The sequence below is a fragment of the Ochotona curzoniae genome, unplaced genomic scaffold (assembly GCF_017591425.1).
Source record: "Ochotona curzoniae isolate NIBS_2020 unplaced genomic scaffold, NIBS_Ocur_1.0 contig_43, whole genome shotgun sequence".
Taxonomy (NCBI): Eukaryota; Metazoa; Chordata; class Mammalia; order Lagomorpha; family Ochotonidae; genus Ochotona; species Ochotona curzoniae.
The window spans coordinates 10,040,672-10,055,591 of NW_024466218.1; the positions used below are offsets into that span (position 1 = coordinate 10,040,672).

Here is a 14,920-nt window from a genome sequence, read left to right on the forward strand (position 1 = left end):
GCATAAATTAGAAGTAGAGGTTATTTCTGCTATCAAAACATATAATTATGATTCTAAATAAAAATAATGTCTTTGGATGGATTAAATAATGAAATCAGGCTCTCTTAAGATAGCACAAAATTAGTAATTTAATGATAAACTAATCAACTTGAAGAAAGGTCAATGATCAAATTCTATAAGGGACATTGTTACTGATCTTCAATCTTTGTCTTTTTTTTTTTTTAAGGCAGACTCAGGTGGTGTTGTGGTGGTGTAGGTTAAACCATGGCTTGGGAGACTCACATGCCATGTTATCAGTGCCAGTTTGAGTTCCAGCTACTTTGCTTCTGATCTAGCTTTATGCTAATGTATCCTGGGGAAAAGGCAATAACAGCCCTTATATGTGGTTCCTTGCCAGTTCTCTGGACGCCCAGATAGGTTTCCAGGCTGCTGGCTTTAGCATGACCCAACCCTTATTGTTATGAGCACTGGGAAACTGAACTAACAAGCAGAAGAATCAATCAATCTCTTTCTTTCTCTCTCTCTCTTTCTCTCTCTCTCTCTGTCTGTCTCTCTATCTCTGTCTCTTTCTCTCTCTCTTCTTCTGTCTCTCCCTTTTTCTCTCTGTCCCTGCCCCATTGCTGCTGCCACTGCTCTACTTTTTTAGTACATGAAAATGAGTTAAAAAAAAAAAGATTGATAATATATTTCTGGAAACTTTACTAACAAACACTATAATAGAAAGGAGGATACAAACAGCCTCTACCTTCACAATATTCTGCCTTTCCCAAAGAAAAAAAAAATATTACTTTTAAAACCCCTATGAATACGTAGCCAATCCCTGGAAATTCTCAAGGGCCACTCAATTTCCTCTCAACAGAATCAAGATAAAAATAGTGGTTACCCAAGAGAGTTAGGATTTAAACAGCCAACCATATGTAAACTCACTTGCAAAACACATCTCGTAAATTTGGCAGCATTTAATTCTATAAGCTTTCTTAATTTACTTTGTAATATCAGAAGTTCATACTCAAAAATAAATTAGCTCTCCTAGTTGATCACGATAGTTAAAGGGGCATAATGTTAGAAAGAATGAAGAAGTGAATCACTACACAAAACAAAACTAATCTAATCAAAACACTTTAATAACTGAGTTGCTTTGGAAATGGTTGCTGAAATCGAACTGACGATTTCCAACATCAAGATTTGTCTTTGCTGCGTTTCAATTAATATTGACTTTGCTTACAACAGAAGAAAACACGTCCCACATAACCTAAGTGTAGTGAAGCTTTTTATTAATTGGATGCATAGTAAGTGGATTATGCTAAATAAGAACTTTACATGGATTTTATAATTCATTTATTTAAAGTGTATTCTTCACAATAATCCCATGAACTGACTTTAATCATTGACTTGTTTTACGGATGAGAAAGCTAAGCTTTAGAGAGAGCTGGGATCTTGCACAGGAAACAGCATTCACCTGTGCTAATGTGGTTTCCAAGCTATTTCTTTAACCACTGTGCTTTGTGGCCACTTTCGGTTATCAGTATTTAGAAACGATAGAGACTTTCATCCACAAAGAGCTGTGATATTAACCTCACAGCACAGGTTAATTATTCCAAACTGTTTATAATGCTTCCTAGTGTGAGAGGTTCTTTGGACATATAAAATGCTCTCACCAGTCTGAGGTGACCCATCTGATACATGCAGTACCCAAGCACTTGGTACCTTGTCTCAGGTTACAAAGTTCGACAGGAAACAGTGTCAGACTCTATAGTAACAATGCAAAGCCCCACCTGGAAAAAATTAACAGGACATCTTTTTTGTTCTGGCAGAATTACTGAATAAGATGATGACTTTGTGCCAATGCCATAGTACTAACCAGGAACTCAATGCACAGGACTCTATTTTAATGGAATGTTTGAAAGGAAAGCAAATAACTGCCTATTTCTAAAGGCACAAGACTTCAAATGGCTGAAAGAAATTCACCAGCACGAAAGCCAATTTTGGCCTAAGACTTGAAGCAGTTGTGTGAGTTCAAAACCAAGACATTCCAATGAAACTAGTGAATCTTGAGTTAACAATAATGCTATAAAACAAGTTAACTAATTAAAATATTTATCAACCAAAAATCATTTTTTTTAGATTTATGTATTTGAAAGGCAGAGTTACAGAATAAAAAGGAAGAACGGGGAGATCTTTCATCAGTTGGCTCATTCTGCAGACGGCCACAAAAGGCCAGGAGTGGGCCAAGCTGAAGCCAAGAGCCAGGAGCTGCATCAAACTCTCCTGTGTTGGTGGCAGGGGCCCAAGCACTTGAGCCAGTCTGTGCTGCCTTCCCAGGCACATTAACAGGAAGATGGATCCCAAGAGGAGTAGTCAGGCCATAAACCAGTGCCCATCAGCAATGCCTTAATCTGCTAGGCCACAAAGCCAGTCTCCAAATCATGCCATTCTTACAGTCAGTATTGTCTTAAAAACTGGTTACTTGATTTATTAAATTTTAGTAGTTTGACAAAATGACTGAATGCTTTAATAAGTTGTACTCTTTCAGATCTCAGCTTTAGGATAAGCAAGTGGATATAGTCACAATCATTTGCTTAAAATCACCTTCCCCACATTTTGTTTTTGGAGAATAGTAATGATAATTTTACCTCAATAATAATATGAAAGCCATAGCTATTGCCAAACAATTCACAGAACACTTATGGAAACAAAACTTTTAAGATTTTCTCTTATGAACACCCTTAAGATTCTGGATTAAAAAAAGGGGCACATTTATTTAACATGAATGACATTGGAGAGGCATGTCTGAAGGTAACTTACATTTGAACCAACTTGTTAGGTCAGGAAAATACAAGGAAATATAAAGAGAAATGAGAGCAGAAGATAAACAAAAGTGATTGCTGGACAGATAATAGGCAATATGTAATGGGATCCATGTCAAGCAACACCTTCCAGCTCTTTAGACCAACGGCATCAATATATCTTATATCATAAGCTAGGATATATACTTAGCCATAAAATAAGACTAACCACTTATTTCTACTTATCTTTTCTCTATTTCGTTATTTAAAGTGATCACAGTCTATAAAATTGACCTGGAAAGGTACCCGAAGCGGGACAATATATGCTGGGAGAGATATTATTTCCCACCGGTACAAATGCTGTCTATCCAAAGAGACTTGTGTAGTTTTCAGAAAACAGGGTATGCGGTCAAATTTAAAATAAAAGTTGGAAGATCCAAAAAAGCTATCTAAGGCAAGCAGGAATGTTTTTAGATAGTTTAGGTCAATTTTTTCAGACAGCTACAGGCAATTTGAAGATTTGAGGCCAATGGAGAGAGAGAGAGATGAAACGTAAAAGCAGTACAGGCACAAGAAGACAGTATCCTCCAGGGAAAGGGAAAGGGAACACATGCTAGGCATAAGGCAGGGACTCAGCTCGCACCGAGGCACAGAAACTCACCCGAAAGACACGAGAGGAGGAGACCACACGGGGTTAGAAACATGCAGGACATCATCTGATGGGTTTAGTGCCACATCAATCAAACTTAGCAACCAAGGGATAGACAAACAGGAGACAAAACGTGGTATAAGTATAATTAATGTTAATTGGAAACAGCTTCTCTTTCATTAATTATACTTGAAGTTTATTGACTTTGAGGAAAGATTTCTGCTGTCTCTTTTTTTGTGTGATGATGAACGTTAATTTGGGAGTTTCATCTCACTGTAATTAAAATACTCGCCAATTGAAGAAATGGAATAGCATCAAAAATAGAGATAAATATTCTGCCAATGTATTCCTTAACTTGTGGGTGCTATTTTTATTATTTCTTAGGATAGAACATTTGTCTGCTAAGGAACAGATTGTCCTAACAGAGAATTCTAACAGTAGATGGGAAACAGAGCAGATGAACACTGTAAGCGAGCCTTTTCATTAATTTCCTAAAATGAAGGGAAAAGAAATCTCCAAGTATTGCATGCAATTAAGATGATTCAGCAAATCCAGTTTATAGAATGATTTTCTGCTTGAGGAATGCCTGCCTCCTTTTGACCTCTCCTGGTGAGTATGCATAATGTGACACAATTCTGTTTCTGGGCTTAGCAGAGAACACGTAAAATCCCATCATTCTGCTCTAGGATCCTGGGCACAGGCAAGCTCCTTCTGCGATGGATTTACTTTTCTCATACACTGTTGGCCAGTAGGAAAACAGCGATTCTTTGGGAAGAAATAGCAAATAGTACAGTTGCTGCAGCCACTCAAGGCAGGTAAAAATTTGCCATCTAAGAGGACTGGGAGAAAATAGAAAAGTTTGGATTCCACTCTGCTAGAAAGTCTAGTAAGTTGTGCCACTTCTACCTTTATGCAGACTGTGCATGATCTGATAAAGACGTGCCTCAGATGCAGAATTCACTGAAGTCTTGGCTTGTTCAACAGTTGGCAAATGAGAAAGATGTTTAAGATGTCAAGTAAAGGCTTTTCAAGACAGTTTTCCTTAGGAAATGTCTCACCTGGCATCGGCATGGTGGAGGGCTTCGGGATGGGGGTGGGCTGCTGTGCCTTCCAGACCACATGCAGAAACAAGACAGCAGGAATGGAGTTTGCAGGTCACAGGACTGGGGGGTGTGTTGCTAGTCTCAGCACTTGCTGGCTCAATGCCACCTTTCTGACCCAAATGCCTACAGTACCCCATGGAGAAACAGTTCTTTTACACTGCAGAAATAATTATACAACTAACTGAAGGATGCACACAACAAAAATAACAAGATTTTTTGGCCCCAAATCTAAACTTGCAAAAGAGGCAGTGAAGCCACTTGGCTGTTTCTTTGAGGAGTCACCTCTTTGCTTATTGCCTTGGCCAGTGCGCACAGCCATCCTCAAATACAGCTGTGGTGTGCGGTGACCGTGGACGGAAGAATGGGGAGTAGACCAGTTGAACACATCATAACACAGATAACAGACTCTTGCCTTTTATTCATCAAGAAGCCACTAAGACAGCTGCTTAAAAAGCTGGAGAATAATGTTCTCAACTCTTGAAAAGGCATGAATCAAGTTAGAGAAAGGTGTTCCCCATAGTCATTGCGGAGCAAAGCTAACACAAAGGAGTAGACTCTTTATTTCCTATTTAATAGAAAAGTATCTGTTTATAACATGTTACTTCAAAGACAACTCCAAATATTAAAAAAAATATAAAGCAAAAATAAAAACACCTTCCAGGTCAGCGTTTTAGCCTAGCAATTAAAATGTGAGTCAGGAAATCTACATTGCCCATCAGTGTGCTGGGGTTTGATTTCTGGCTCTGGTTCCTCATCCCAGCCTAGGAGAAAGCAAGTGATAGCTCAAGGACCTAGGCTCTTGCCTCCCAATGGGGAGACCCTGGATGAGATCTGAGTTCCTGTCTCGAGATGTCTCCTCCCTAACTGTTGTCGGCATTCTGGAAATGAACCAGCAAGTGAAAAATCAAATAAAAATCAATACAAATAAATAACGCTGCATTATCTCGCTCTCACCACTAGGGTGCACTGGAGTAGCAATTTACTGTTCCAAAGCAGGCGTTAAGGAAGTTTCCCCAAAAGGCTAATTCTCTTTCAAACAGTATTCACCGGACCATTATTGCTTAAGAAGGAGATAGCTGATGACAGAAGTGTGACACTGCATAATGATAAACATGCCTGTATGTGAACTCTTACATCTTTTGATTGTCTACACCAGTGGGAGGATAATTTCTGAAGATAAACGATGTGTATTCCACCTATCTGTAACGACTACACCTATATGAGGAATAAAGCAATACTGATGAATGGCAATACACTGCTCTTCTGTTGTAATATTTCTATTTAATAACTTTAATTGCTGCACCACAGGATTTCTGTTAGTCTTTTCCATTTGAGATGCTGTGCACATTTGCTGTAACAGCTTGATTAATAGTCACTTTCTTTTTAGTTATCCAAAAACGGTGGCTTTAACATTATGTGTGATATGTTTATATTAATAAACACCTATTTCTCAGTATTTAGAAGTCACCTGTATAAAGCCTGTGTGGATTTGTGGTTGCATGGGGTGTGCTGAGTGTGTGTGTGTGTGTGTGTGTGTAACAGAGATAAACCAATGTGTGTAAAAGTAAGTAATGTGTTTCTATTCTGCTTCAAATGATGAACCTTATTTAGTGAAGAATCACAATGTTTCCTAAAATGCAAATGGGAAGCACTTGTGTTAGTGACTGTACCCGTCCATGGAGCCCCCAAATGGCTTGCTTCCAGGAGGGCTGGTCACTGCAAACACCGAGTTGTGAAATGCAGTAACTACAGTCACGAACGGCAGTCCGGAAGTTGCTTAAGATTTGCTCATTAGAGTCACATTTTGTAATTGTTCAGTTTGTGTCAAAAAGGCAAAGGCTTCACAAAGATAGCGACAGCTACAGTGAGTGGATGTCGGGCACCTCCTATCCATAAGGTGCTCTGTTCATCTGTGGCTAAGACAGCCCTGTGCCCGTACGCTCAGGGAACATATGATTCTAAAAAAAAAAAAATCTACTCCACCTGTAAAATCAAAGCAAACCCAAACCAAAAACCAAAACCTTTCACGATATGATTTATAAAATATCTGCAAACAGCACTTTGTATCAATAAGCTCTTCAAGATGAACCAGTTGCACATTCACTCTGGGACCATCGCAGAACCTGATGTCTGTGTTTCTAGCATGTCCTGGGAGCACTGCTTTCAGTCCCAGCTGCCCACCTGGCATCCAGCTCTGTGCTGATGTTCCTGGGAAAGCATCAGGCATGACCCCTGCCACCCACGTGAGAGATTCAGGCTGGGCTCCTGGCTTCAGCATTGGCCAGCCCAGAGGTGTTGGCGGCATTTGGGGAGTGAATCAATAGATGGCAGATCGCAATTTCTCTCTTTGTCATTCATTGCTTTTCAAATACATTTTAACTTTTTTTTTTAAAAAAAGTATATAGTACAAATATAGTACATTATCTTTAAAATTGCATTTTTGAGGGTCCTAGCGCAGTAGCCTAGGGGTTAAAGTCCTTGCCTTATTTGTATCAGGATCCCATATGGGGACCGTTTCATGACTTGGTGGCCCTGCTTCCCATCCAGCTCCCTGCTTGTGACCTGGGAAGGCAGTCAAGCACAGCTCAAAGCCTTGGGACCCTGCACCTGCATGGGAGACCTGGAAGAGGCTCCAGGCACCTGGCTTAGGATCGGCTCAGCTCTAGCCACTGCAGCCACTTGTGGAGTGAATCAACAGAAGGAAGTTCTTCCTCTGTCTCTCCTCTCTGTATCTGATTCTCCAATAAAAATAAATAAATCTTTTTAAAATCTGCATGGGGGGGCAGCATTATGGTGTAGCTGGTAAAGCCGCTCTCTGCTGCTCCAGCATCCCATATGGTGTGGTTTGAGTCCAACCTACTCCACTTCTGACCCAGCTCCATACTACTCTGCCTGGGAAGGCAGCAGAGTTTAGCTCAAGGCCATGGGGTTCTGCACCCACATAGGACACTTGAGGGAAGCTCCAGGCTCCCAGCTGCATGCCAGCCCAGCTCGGGCCACTGGGATCACCTGGAGAGCTAACCAGTGAAAGGAAGAGGTCTCCTTGTGACTCTGCGAAACTCTGTCTTTCAGATAGATAAGTAAGTCCTTAAGAATGTATTTCTGCATAACTGTTTTATTATATGACACTGTTATTATTAATAAGCTCAATACTGGAAAAGATCTTCCAAAGAAATTTGCATTTAGACGACTTCAGCTGAAGTGTTTTTCTTTTCTTTGCTGGACTTCCAGGACAGTTGTTCAGGTAGAGAGCTCTAGTTAGAATAAAACAAAAACAATGTCAACTGGATAAAAACCAAAAAGGTCTACATTTGTTTACCATATTATTTTGTTTTGATTTTCTTTTTACATCAGGTCAAAGAAGCTAGCTTATAGACATAAAAGCAAGGCCTAAGCCATGGGGAATTACTTCTCCCATATCGCTTGACTTCACAAACCACCTGACCTGTCACTGAATCTACCACAGGCACAGGCTCCCTGCATTTTGATACTCTAATTGTGAGTCATGCCTATCTTGGGAAATATATTCAATTTTATAGTTTTTAACTGAATACTTCCCATTTACTTAAAAATAATACTTTTTCACCTTTTAAGAATATTGGCCAAGAGACTAATACCCATCTTCTTAGCAGATGAGGGTTTCCAAGGGAGGTTGTTAGACTTTTCAACCTCAGCTGGATGACCCCCCCTAGTTCTCCATTTCTAGCTATGAAACATGTGCCAAAGGCTATTCAGCACAATGCCCATAAGGACCCATGCAGAAGCACCTGCAGAACCAATGCTCATGAGGAGGTCAGCAGATCTGTTCACGCCATGTCTCACACAGATGTTATATCACCCCTTCACTCAACTACAGGTCAGAGACAGAAACAATTTTTTTAATGATTACATACAATGATTTTTTTTTTTACAGATCACATACAATGCCAATGACTACTGACAGCCTAATTCATTCCCTAACTTCTCTTGTCCAAAGACACTTTAATTTCTTGTAAAAATATAGTGGAGCAAAGGGATCGATCCAAATAGATTAAATTGTAACTGTAAAACCGGAGGCACTGTGATAGGGCCAGGAGATATTTGGGGTGGAGGTGGGGACTGCCATCTTGGCATCAATCACAGAAATATACAAATAACCTTCCATTTCAATGCTGTAAAATACACCAAATTCTCAGTCAAGTCCCCTTCTCAGACTCACGACTCCAAGTCAGGCAATATGGAAGCTCATGTCAGTTATGCTTATCGTAAGTGTGCAGAAGAAAAGCAAGAATTAAACACACGCAGTCTACAGCACACTCAGCAGTCACATCAGGAGTAAGTGCGATGGAAGTACAGCCACATCTTCCACACTGCTATTCCAAAGCACATTCTAATATGGGGAACTGTCTGATCGTCATCTGGGTAGATTACTGCAAAACTGCTAGCAACCAAAAGCAAGTTGGTAAAGCTGGCTGGTATTATTAGTTATTATATGCCCCTCCTTCTGTACTATTGATTGATTGATTAAAGGCAGAGTATTTGAGTGAAAGAGGCAAATGGAGGGATATCCCAACCCCTGGTTCTGCCCCAGATGTCTCCAGCATTCAGGTCTGGACCACACTGAAGTCACGAGTCAAGAACCCCTAGCCTCGTCTCCACAATGGTGGCCCGTCCCCTAGCCCTCAGCCATCTTGTGCTGTCTCTCCCGGCACATGAGCAGGAAGTTGGACAGAGAGCATAACAACCAGGACATGCAGCAACATGGTGTGATGGCATCACAAGCAGAAGCTTAGCAATCTGTACCACAATGCCCACCCCGACGGTTACTATCTTTAAAATAATACTACCAGGAAGGCAATTGAGAGACTAATTATCCTGAGTTGAAACACAAACCTCATACCTTACTCATGCTTATCCTATCAGTCTGCTTTTACAAAACAGAATATAGGCCCTATATTTGAATTTTTCTTATGCCAATTGATTTGCTCAATGTGTTTACTGCTTCCATTTTATCCCCAGGAAGAACATTTGGTTGCATACATTCTATTGTCATTGTTATCATTCCTTCAGACCTTGAAGAAAACTGAAATATAGCCTGCAGATTTTAGCTCTAAGTAAACGGTGGTCTAAGCTCAAAAGAGGTTAAATACTTTGGAACTTGCGAATTTTAGTTTAGCACTATTTTCATGCCACAATGGCTATGAATTTGGTTCCTTAGTCTCATTATAAATTGAGAAGAATTATGGAATTTTTCCATAACAAACTAGCAGTGATGGGTGCAAGTTGAAATGTCCTATGTAGCCGTAAAGATGTTAAGCTTGTTTATACTTATGAAAACAGCAAAGGTAAAATGATGCAATGTATTTGATTTTTTAAATTTGTTTGACAGATAAATCATGCAGAGATCATCCCTTGGTTGGTCACTTTCCTATTTCTCTTAACAGCTATGACCAGGTGGGGCTGGGCTGAAACCAAGGGCCAGGTTATCTATCTGGGTCTCCCACATGCATGTCAGGGACCCAACTGTTTGAGCCTTTAACCACTGTCTCCAGAGGTGTGCATTAAAATGAAGCTGGCATTCAAGATTCACTCTACATTCAAATCCAGGTACCAATATGGAATGCTAAAAATCTACCCCAAAATCTCAAATTTACAGGTATATGATACCATAAGAACTTTTCCTTATTCATTTTCAGAGTGGGACTGTAGAATACTATATATAAGAATATTTTCTTGGGCCCGGCGTGGTAGCTCTGCGGCTAAAGTCCTTACCCTGCATGTGCCGGGATCCCATATGGGCGCCAGATTTTATCCTGATGGCCCTGCTTCCCATCCAGCTCCCTGCTTGCGACTTGGGAAAGCAGTTGAGGATGGCCCAAAGCTGTGGAACCCTGTACCTGATGGGACACCTGGAAGAGGCTCCAGGCTCCCGGGTACAGTTCTGGCTGTTGTGGCAGCTTGGGGAGTGAATCATTGGACGGAAGATCTTCCTCTCTGTATATCTAACTTACCAATAAAGATAAAATAAGTTTTGTTTTAAAAAAGATGGATCTTTAACATTATTTAGACAAACTGACAATTCTCTAAAAATATAATTTAATATGTTTTAGTAATGGCAATAACATTTTTGAACCTGTTTTGAAATGTATTAAACTTTGGAAAAGCACATGAAATGATAATACAGTTCTCATAAACTTCACTTGGAAGTTTAGCTTTGATTTCTCTGACAGATCTATTCTAAATTCCTGCTAGTCCGTCTATCTAGGACTCCAGTAGGGATCAGAGAAAAGAAAAATAACATCCAGCACAAGTCTACCATACCACAAATTCTTGACTTATCTTAGCTCAATCATTTTATCACTCCCTGTATCATAATCCTGTCTGAAAAACAAAAGAGGGAATAATTTGCCCAAAGTGGAACAGATAGGAAATGAGTACTAGATGTGGGGTTTGAAGCTGTAGTTGATTGGCGTCCAGCCTGTTTTCTTTCAGCTCTGGCATATGTTCTTGACTTTAAATTAAATGAATGTAATTACTGAGAGCTCTGTATATGAGTAATACATGTAACTTTCCAATATCAAACTCCAAGTTGTGCGTGTGTGATGTGCACATCCAAGTGCTGGCTGTTCTGCAGGATGATAACGCTGACTTTGCCCCCTCTGCCCCTGCAGACGCTTACTTTACATGTAGCAAGAAAGAACTTTGGAAATTCAGCCCTTTGACTCTGATTCACTATACATATATATTTCTGAAAAGACAGTTTTACTTAGATTGTCATGAAAAATTAGCAATAAAGGACAATCAGAAGACAGCATTCTAGCCACTGGAGGTGGAGTTGTGCCAGAAGCCGAGAAGAGTTAAGGAAAAGGACATGACAACATCCTGAATTATTTTTATAATGTTATATCGCTGGTTCTGAAATGACTTTCCAACTTGCTAAACGTATCTATGCTCAATTTTCAGTAAAAAAATATACCTTCCAGTTGAGATACAAGTAATACATTAATTGTCCACACCTTCTCCATGCTGCTAGTACAGATAATCGAGAGTTGACTGTAATCAAGGAGAAATAGTCAATGCACCAGTAACAGTATATAGAATACACATACATACACACATATGTCTATATATGTATATGTATGTACTATTATATACCTAAGAAGATATAAATGCAGCAAAAGACCTTAAAGATATTAAATGTAATAATGATTCCATAAATTATGATTGCCTTTACATATTCCTAAAATGTGTCATTTTATGTGGATTTTCAAGAACCATTAAATAGTAGTATACCTTCATTTTTATCTTTAGTCAAGTCAAAATACAATAAAATTTAAGCTGTATAAAGCCTAGATATTTCAAGGAATGATATACTGCAGATAGATAAAATCAAATAGCATTCAAAAGTTAATCCAATATTAAAAGACCACCAATTCCTGCAGAGTGAAAACATAGAATATTGGCAAAAAAGGCAAAGTAAATAAAATGACTACTAAATCTACAGATAATATTGTTAAGACAATATGATACGCTTTAATGATTAGTTGTACAAGTATGGTTTCTTGGCCATGGAAGAAAGGAGAGAAAAAGAAGGTCAATAAATATAATCATGCATGCTCTTTAAACTAATGTGTTAGAAGAAAAATATCTTAAAGGGAACCATTATAATTACAATAGGTAACTAGTTATTCCTATAATCCTAGCCTTTCTACTGAGAACTAAACTTTGGCCCAACAAGCTATGACTCTAATAGCCTTAAACCATTGCATTTCAAATTGCATTTTAGTTTTATGCCCCATTAAATGAACATTTATATTCATCTTTAACGTTATTAAATTCATTGTAGAGTCATGTGCACAGCCTTACTGGCATTGCAGCACTTTTAAAAAAAAAATCTACAATGAATTATTACTTCATAAAATGGAAATGTTTCCTAATTAGGACTCAATTGGGAGATACCAGAGGGCAGAAGGACAAAGAGTTTTCAGGACATTAGGAAAAAGTGGTTAAGATTTTAAATGTGGAATAAAAAATAAACTTGAGTAGAATCTACAAACGGGACATTTTCAAAAGGGATGGGATGACATTTTAGATTCTGCTATGCGGTTAAAGTGCAATCTAAAATGCAGAAATTTTCTCACAATGCCAATACAAAATCATAAACATAGGAAACATGTTTATCAATTTATTGCAAACATTAAATATGCATAATGGCAATGGGTCAATTCCTCTATTTTTCACTTGCAAAACCACAAACTGGGATATCCGAGTCTGTCATTGGCTCTTGTTGTCACTTGAATAAGGATCTCTGATAAATGCATTTCCAACTTGGAATTGTCTTTCATTGCTTTTGGCACCTAAACAGAATTGGCTGACACACCCTTACGGACAGTGAAGCCACCTGATTTTTATTTGCTTTGCTTCCAGGTTTTGTTTGTTTTTCATTTCACTTAATTGAACTTAGGTATTCCTACCTTACAAAGTCCTATCAAGCTCAGGTAGCTATTTCATGAAAATTCATTATCATAAGAGTACACAGTTAGTGATATTAGTAGGTCAACGTATTTTTCCCCTATTACTGTCCAGAGGTACGACCCCGGCGTAGGAGACAAAGTAGCATGTTGAGTAATATATTAGTCTACATAACAGTATCTCCAGAGCAAAGTCATTATCATTAGTCATGACAAGAATGTCTCCAGGAATGTTTAAGTCAAAAGAAAGTTTATGTGGCAGAATTATGTAAGGAAACTTACAATAGTGCCTGCCCACAAACCATGCAATTTGGAAACAGCCAAGAAACAAAACCGTAGAGAAGGAAGGATAAATACGACATGTATTAGGGGTTATTATGCAACTACAAAGATTCAATATGAACCTGGCAATATAGCAAAAAATAGTTATGGAAAAGAAGCTATTTCTTATGCTCAGTAGCTAATTTTCAAACATATGTACCTGTATTTGAAACTTTGAGCATTTCACACATTTTTCTGTATCTGAAAAAAAAATGGATCCAGACTGATATTTTGTATCAATAGAGCTGAAAACAATTAAGATCAAGGTAGCCAAAAGCAAAATTCAGTAAGAATCTAAAAAAGGATATTATCGGTTGTTGATAAAGTACTTCTGATGTACATTTTGTTCATATTCGAAAAGAATAATTTATTCCTGAATTTTCCTAGAAAATACAAAATATCTATACTATGATTTCATAGTTTTTAAGTAAGCAAAAAAAGTATCTATATCAAGCTGTAGCTATAATTTGAAACTTAGAAATAATATATAGTCCTTTGACAATATATATTTAAATATCTATCAGAAATTAAATCTGCTTTTAATATAATTTACAATAAATTTATCATATATTTCCATTTTAAAATGTTCAAGGGCATTAAAGGTATAAATATAATATGTTAATATCTATTCTGGAAAATTAAGAATTATATAGCCTTTAGCATAAATGCATTCAATACAAAGTGACATGACAAAAATACAAAACATTTTCTTATATATATGACCACAAATGTAAAATATAAAATATCTAAACATATTACTTTGATTTGAAATGTAAGAAATGCTGAGACAGCAGTAGTAGCACAGAATTCTAATTCTTCCAGTTCATAATGCATATATTATCATAAACTGAATACATAATTCAAATGTATCATCCCATTTCTGTTTTTAGCTATCACTTTATATATACATATATATATTTAAATAAAATGAGAATTCTAGAGACCAGTTTCATCAGTATACGATAGGCTAAAGAACATATAATAAAAATAGTCATAAGATAGAATATTTTAAATAACAATTCATTCCAACAAGCATACGTAAAACCACATTTCAAAGTGCATGTTTTTTTCTTTTCTTTCTTTAAAACTTACTGCTTTGTAAGTTCTCTTTTGCCCAGCATGTTTCCGGATTTGCTCTCCATTTGGCCCAGTTTCCACATGCATCGAATAGATAATGTCAAAGAAATCTTCCACCACAGCGACCCGTCGTAAAGACAGCTTCTCATCTACGCCCACGCCATCCTGGAAAAAAAAAAGTAGGTAAAATAAAATAAGCTCACAGGTTTAATAAGATAATTTACATTTAACCACATGACATGGAACTGTAATATGTGAACCCGGTCAGCTAGATAGGACATTTCAAAAGTAGATATCTGCCACTTTCTATGTTTCTTATATGTAGAACTTTAAGACACTTGCCATAGTTAATAGAATGTCTTGTTTACCCATGAATTCTTTATTGTGAATGACTTCACCAAACAAAAAGTATTAATATTCACATATAAATTCATCAAAGTTGCGAACTACCAAGTCAACGAATACAACTTGTTGTGTTGGGGCTGGAATTGTAGCAGAATGGGTAAAGCTGCTGCCTGTGTGTTCGCATCCCAT

At 37.9% G+C, this 14,920-nt stretch overlaps 1 protein-coding gene across 6 annotated transcripts in view; it reads right to left on the reverse strand.

Moving 5' to 3' along the window:
• NOL4 (nucleolar protein 4) overlaps positions 1-14,920 on the reverse strand; it is a 264,078-nt gene that overhangs the window by 182,744 nt on the left and 66,414 nt on the right. For 5 of the 6 annotated variants that reach the window (XM_040984706.1, XM_040984711.1, XM_040984710.1 and 2 more), the window contains one exon: positions 14,402-14,551. In XM_040984706.1, the coding sequence (XP_040840640.1) occupies positions 14,402-14,551 (150 nt within the window). Of the gene's footprint in view, positions 1-13,469; positions 13,533-14,401; positions 14,552-14,920 lie in introns of all 6 variants that reach the window. The other variant, XM_040984709.1, reaches the window with a different exon arrangement.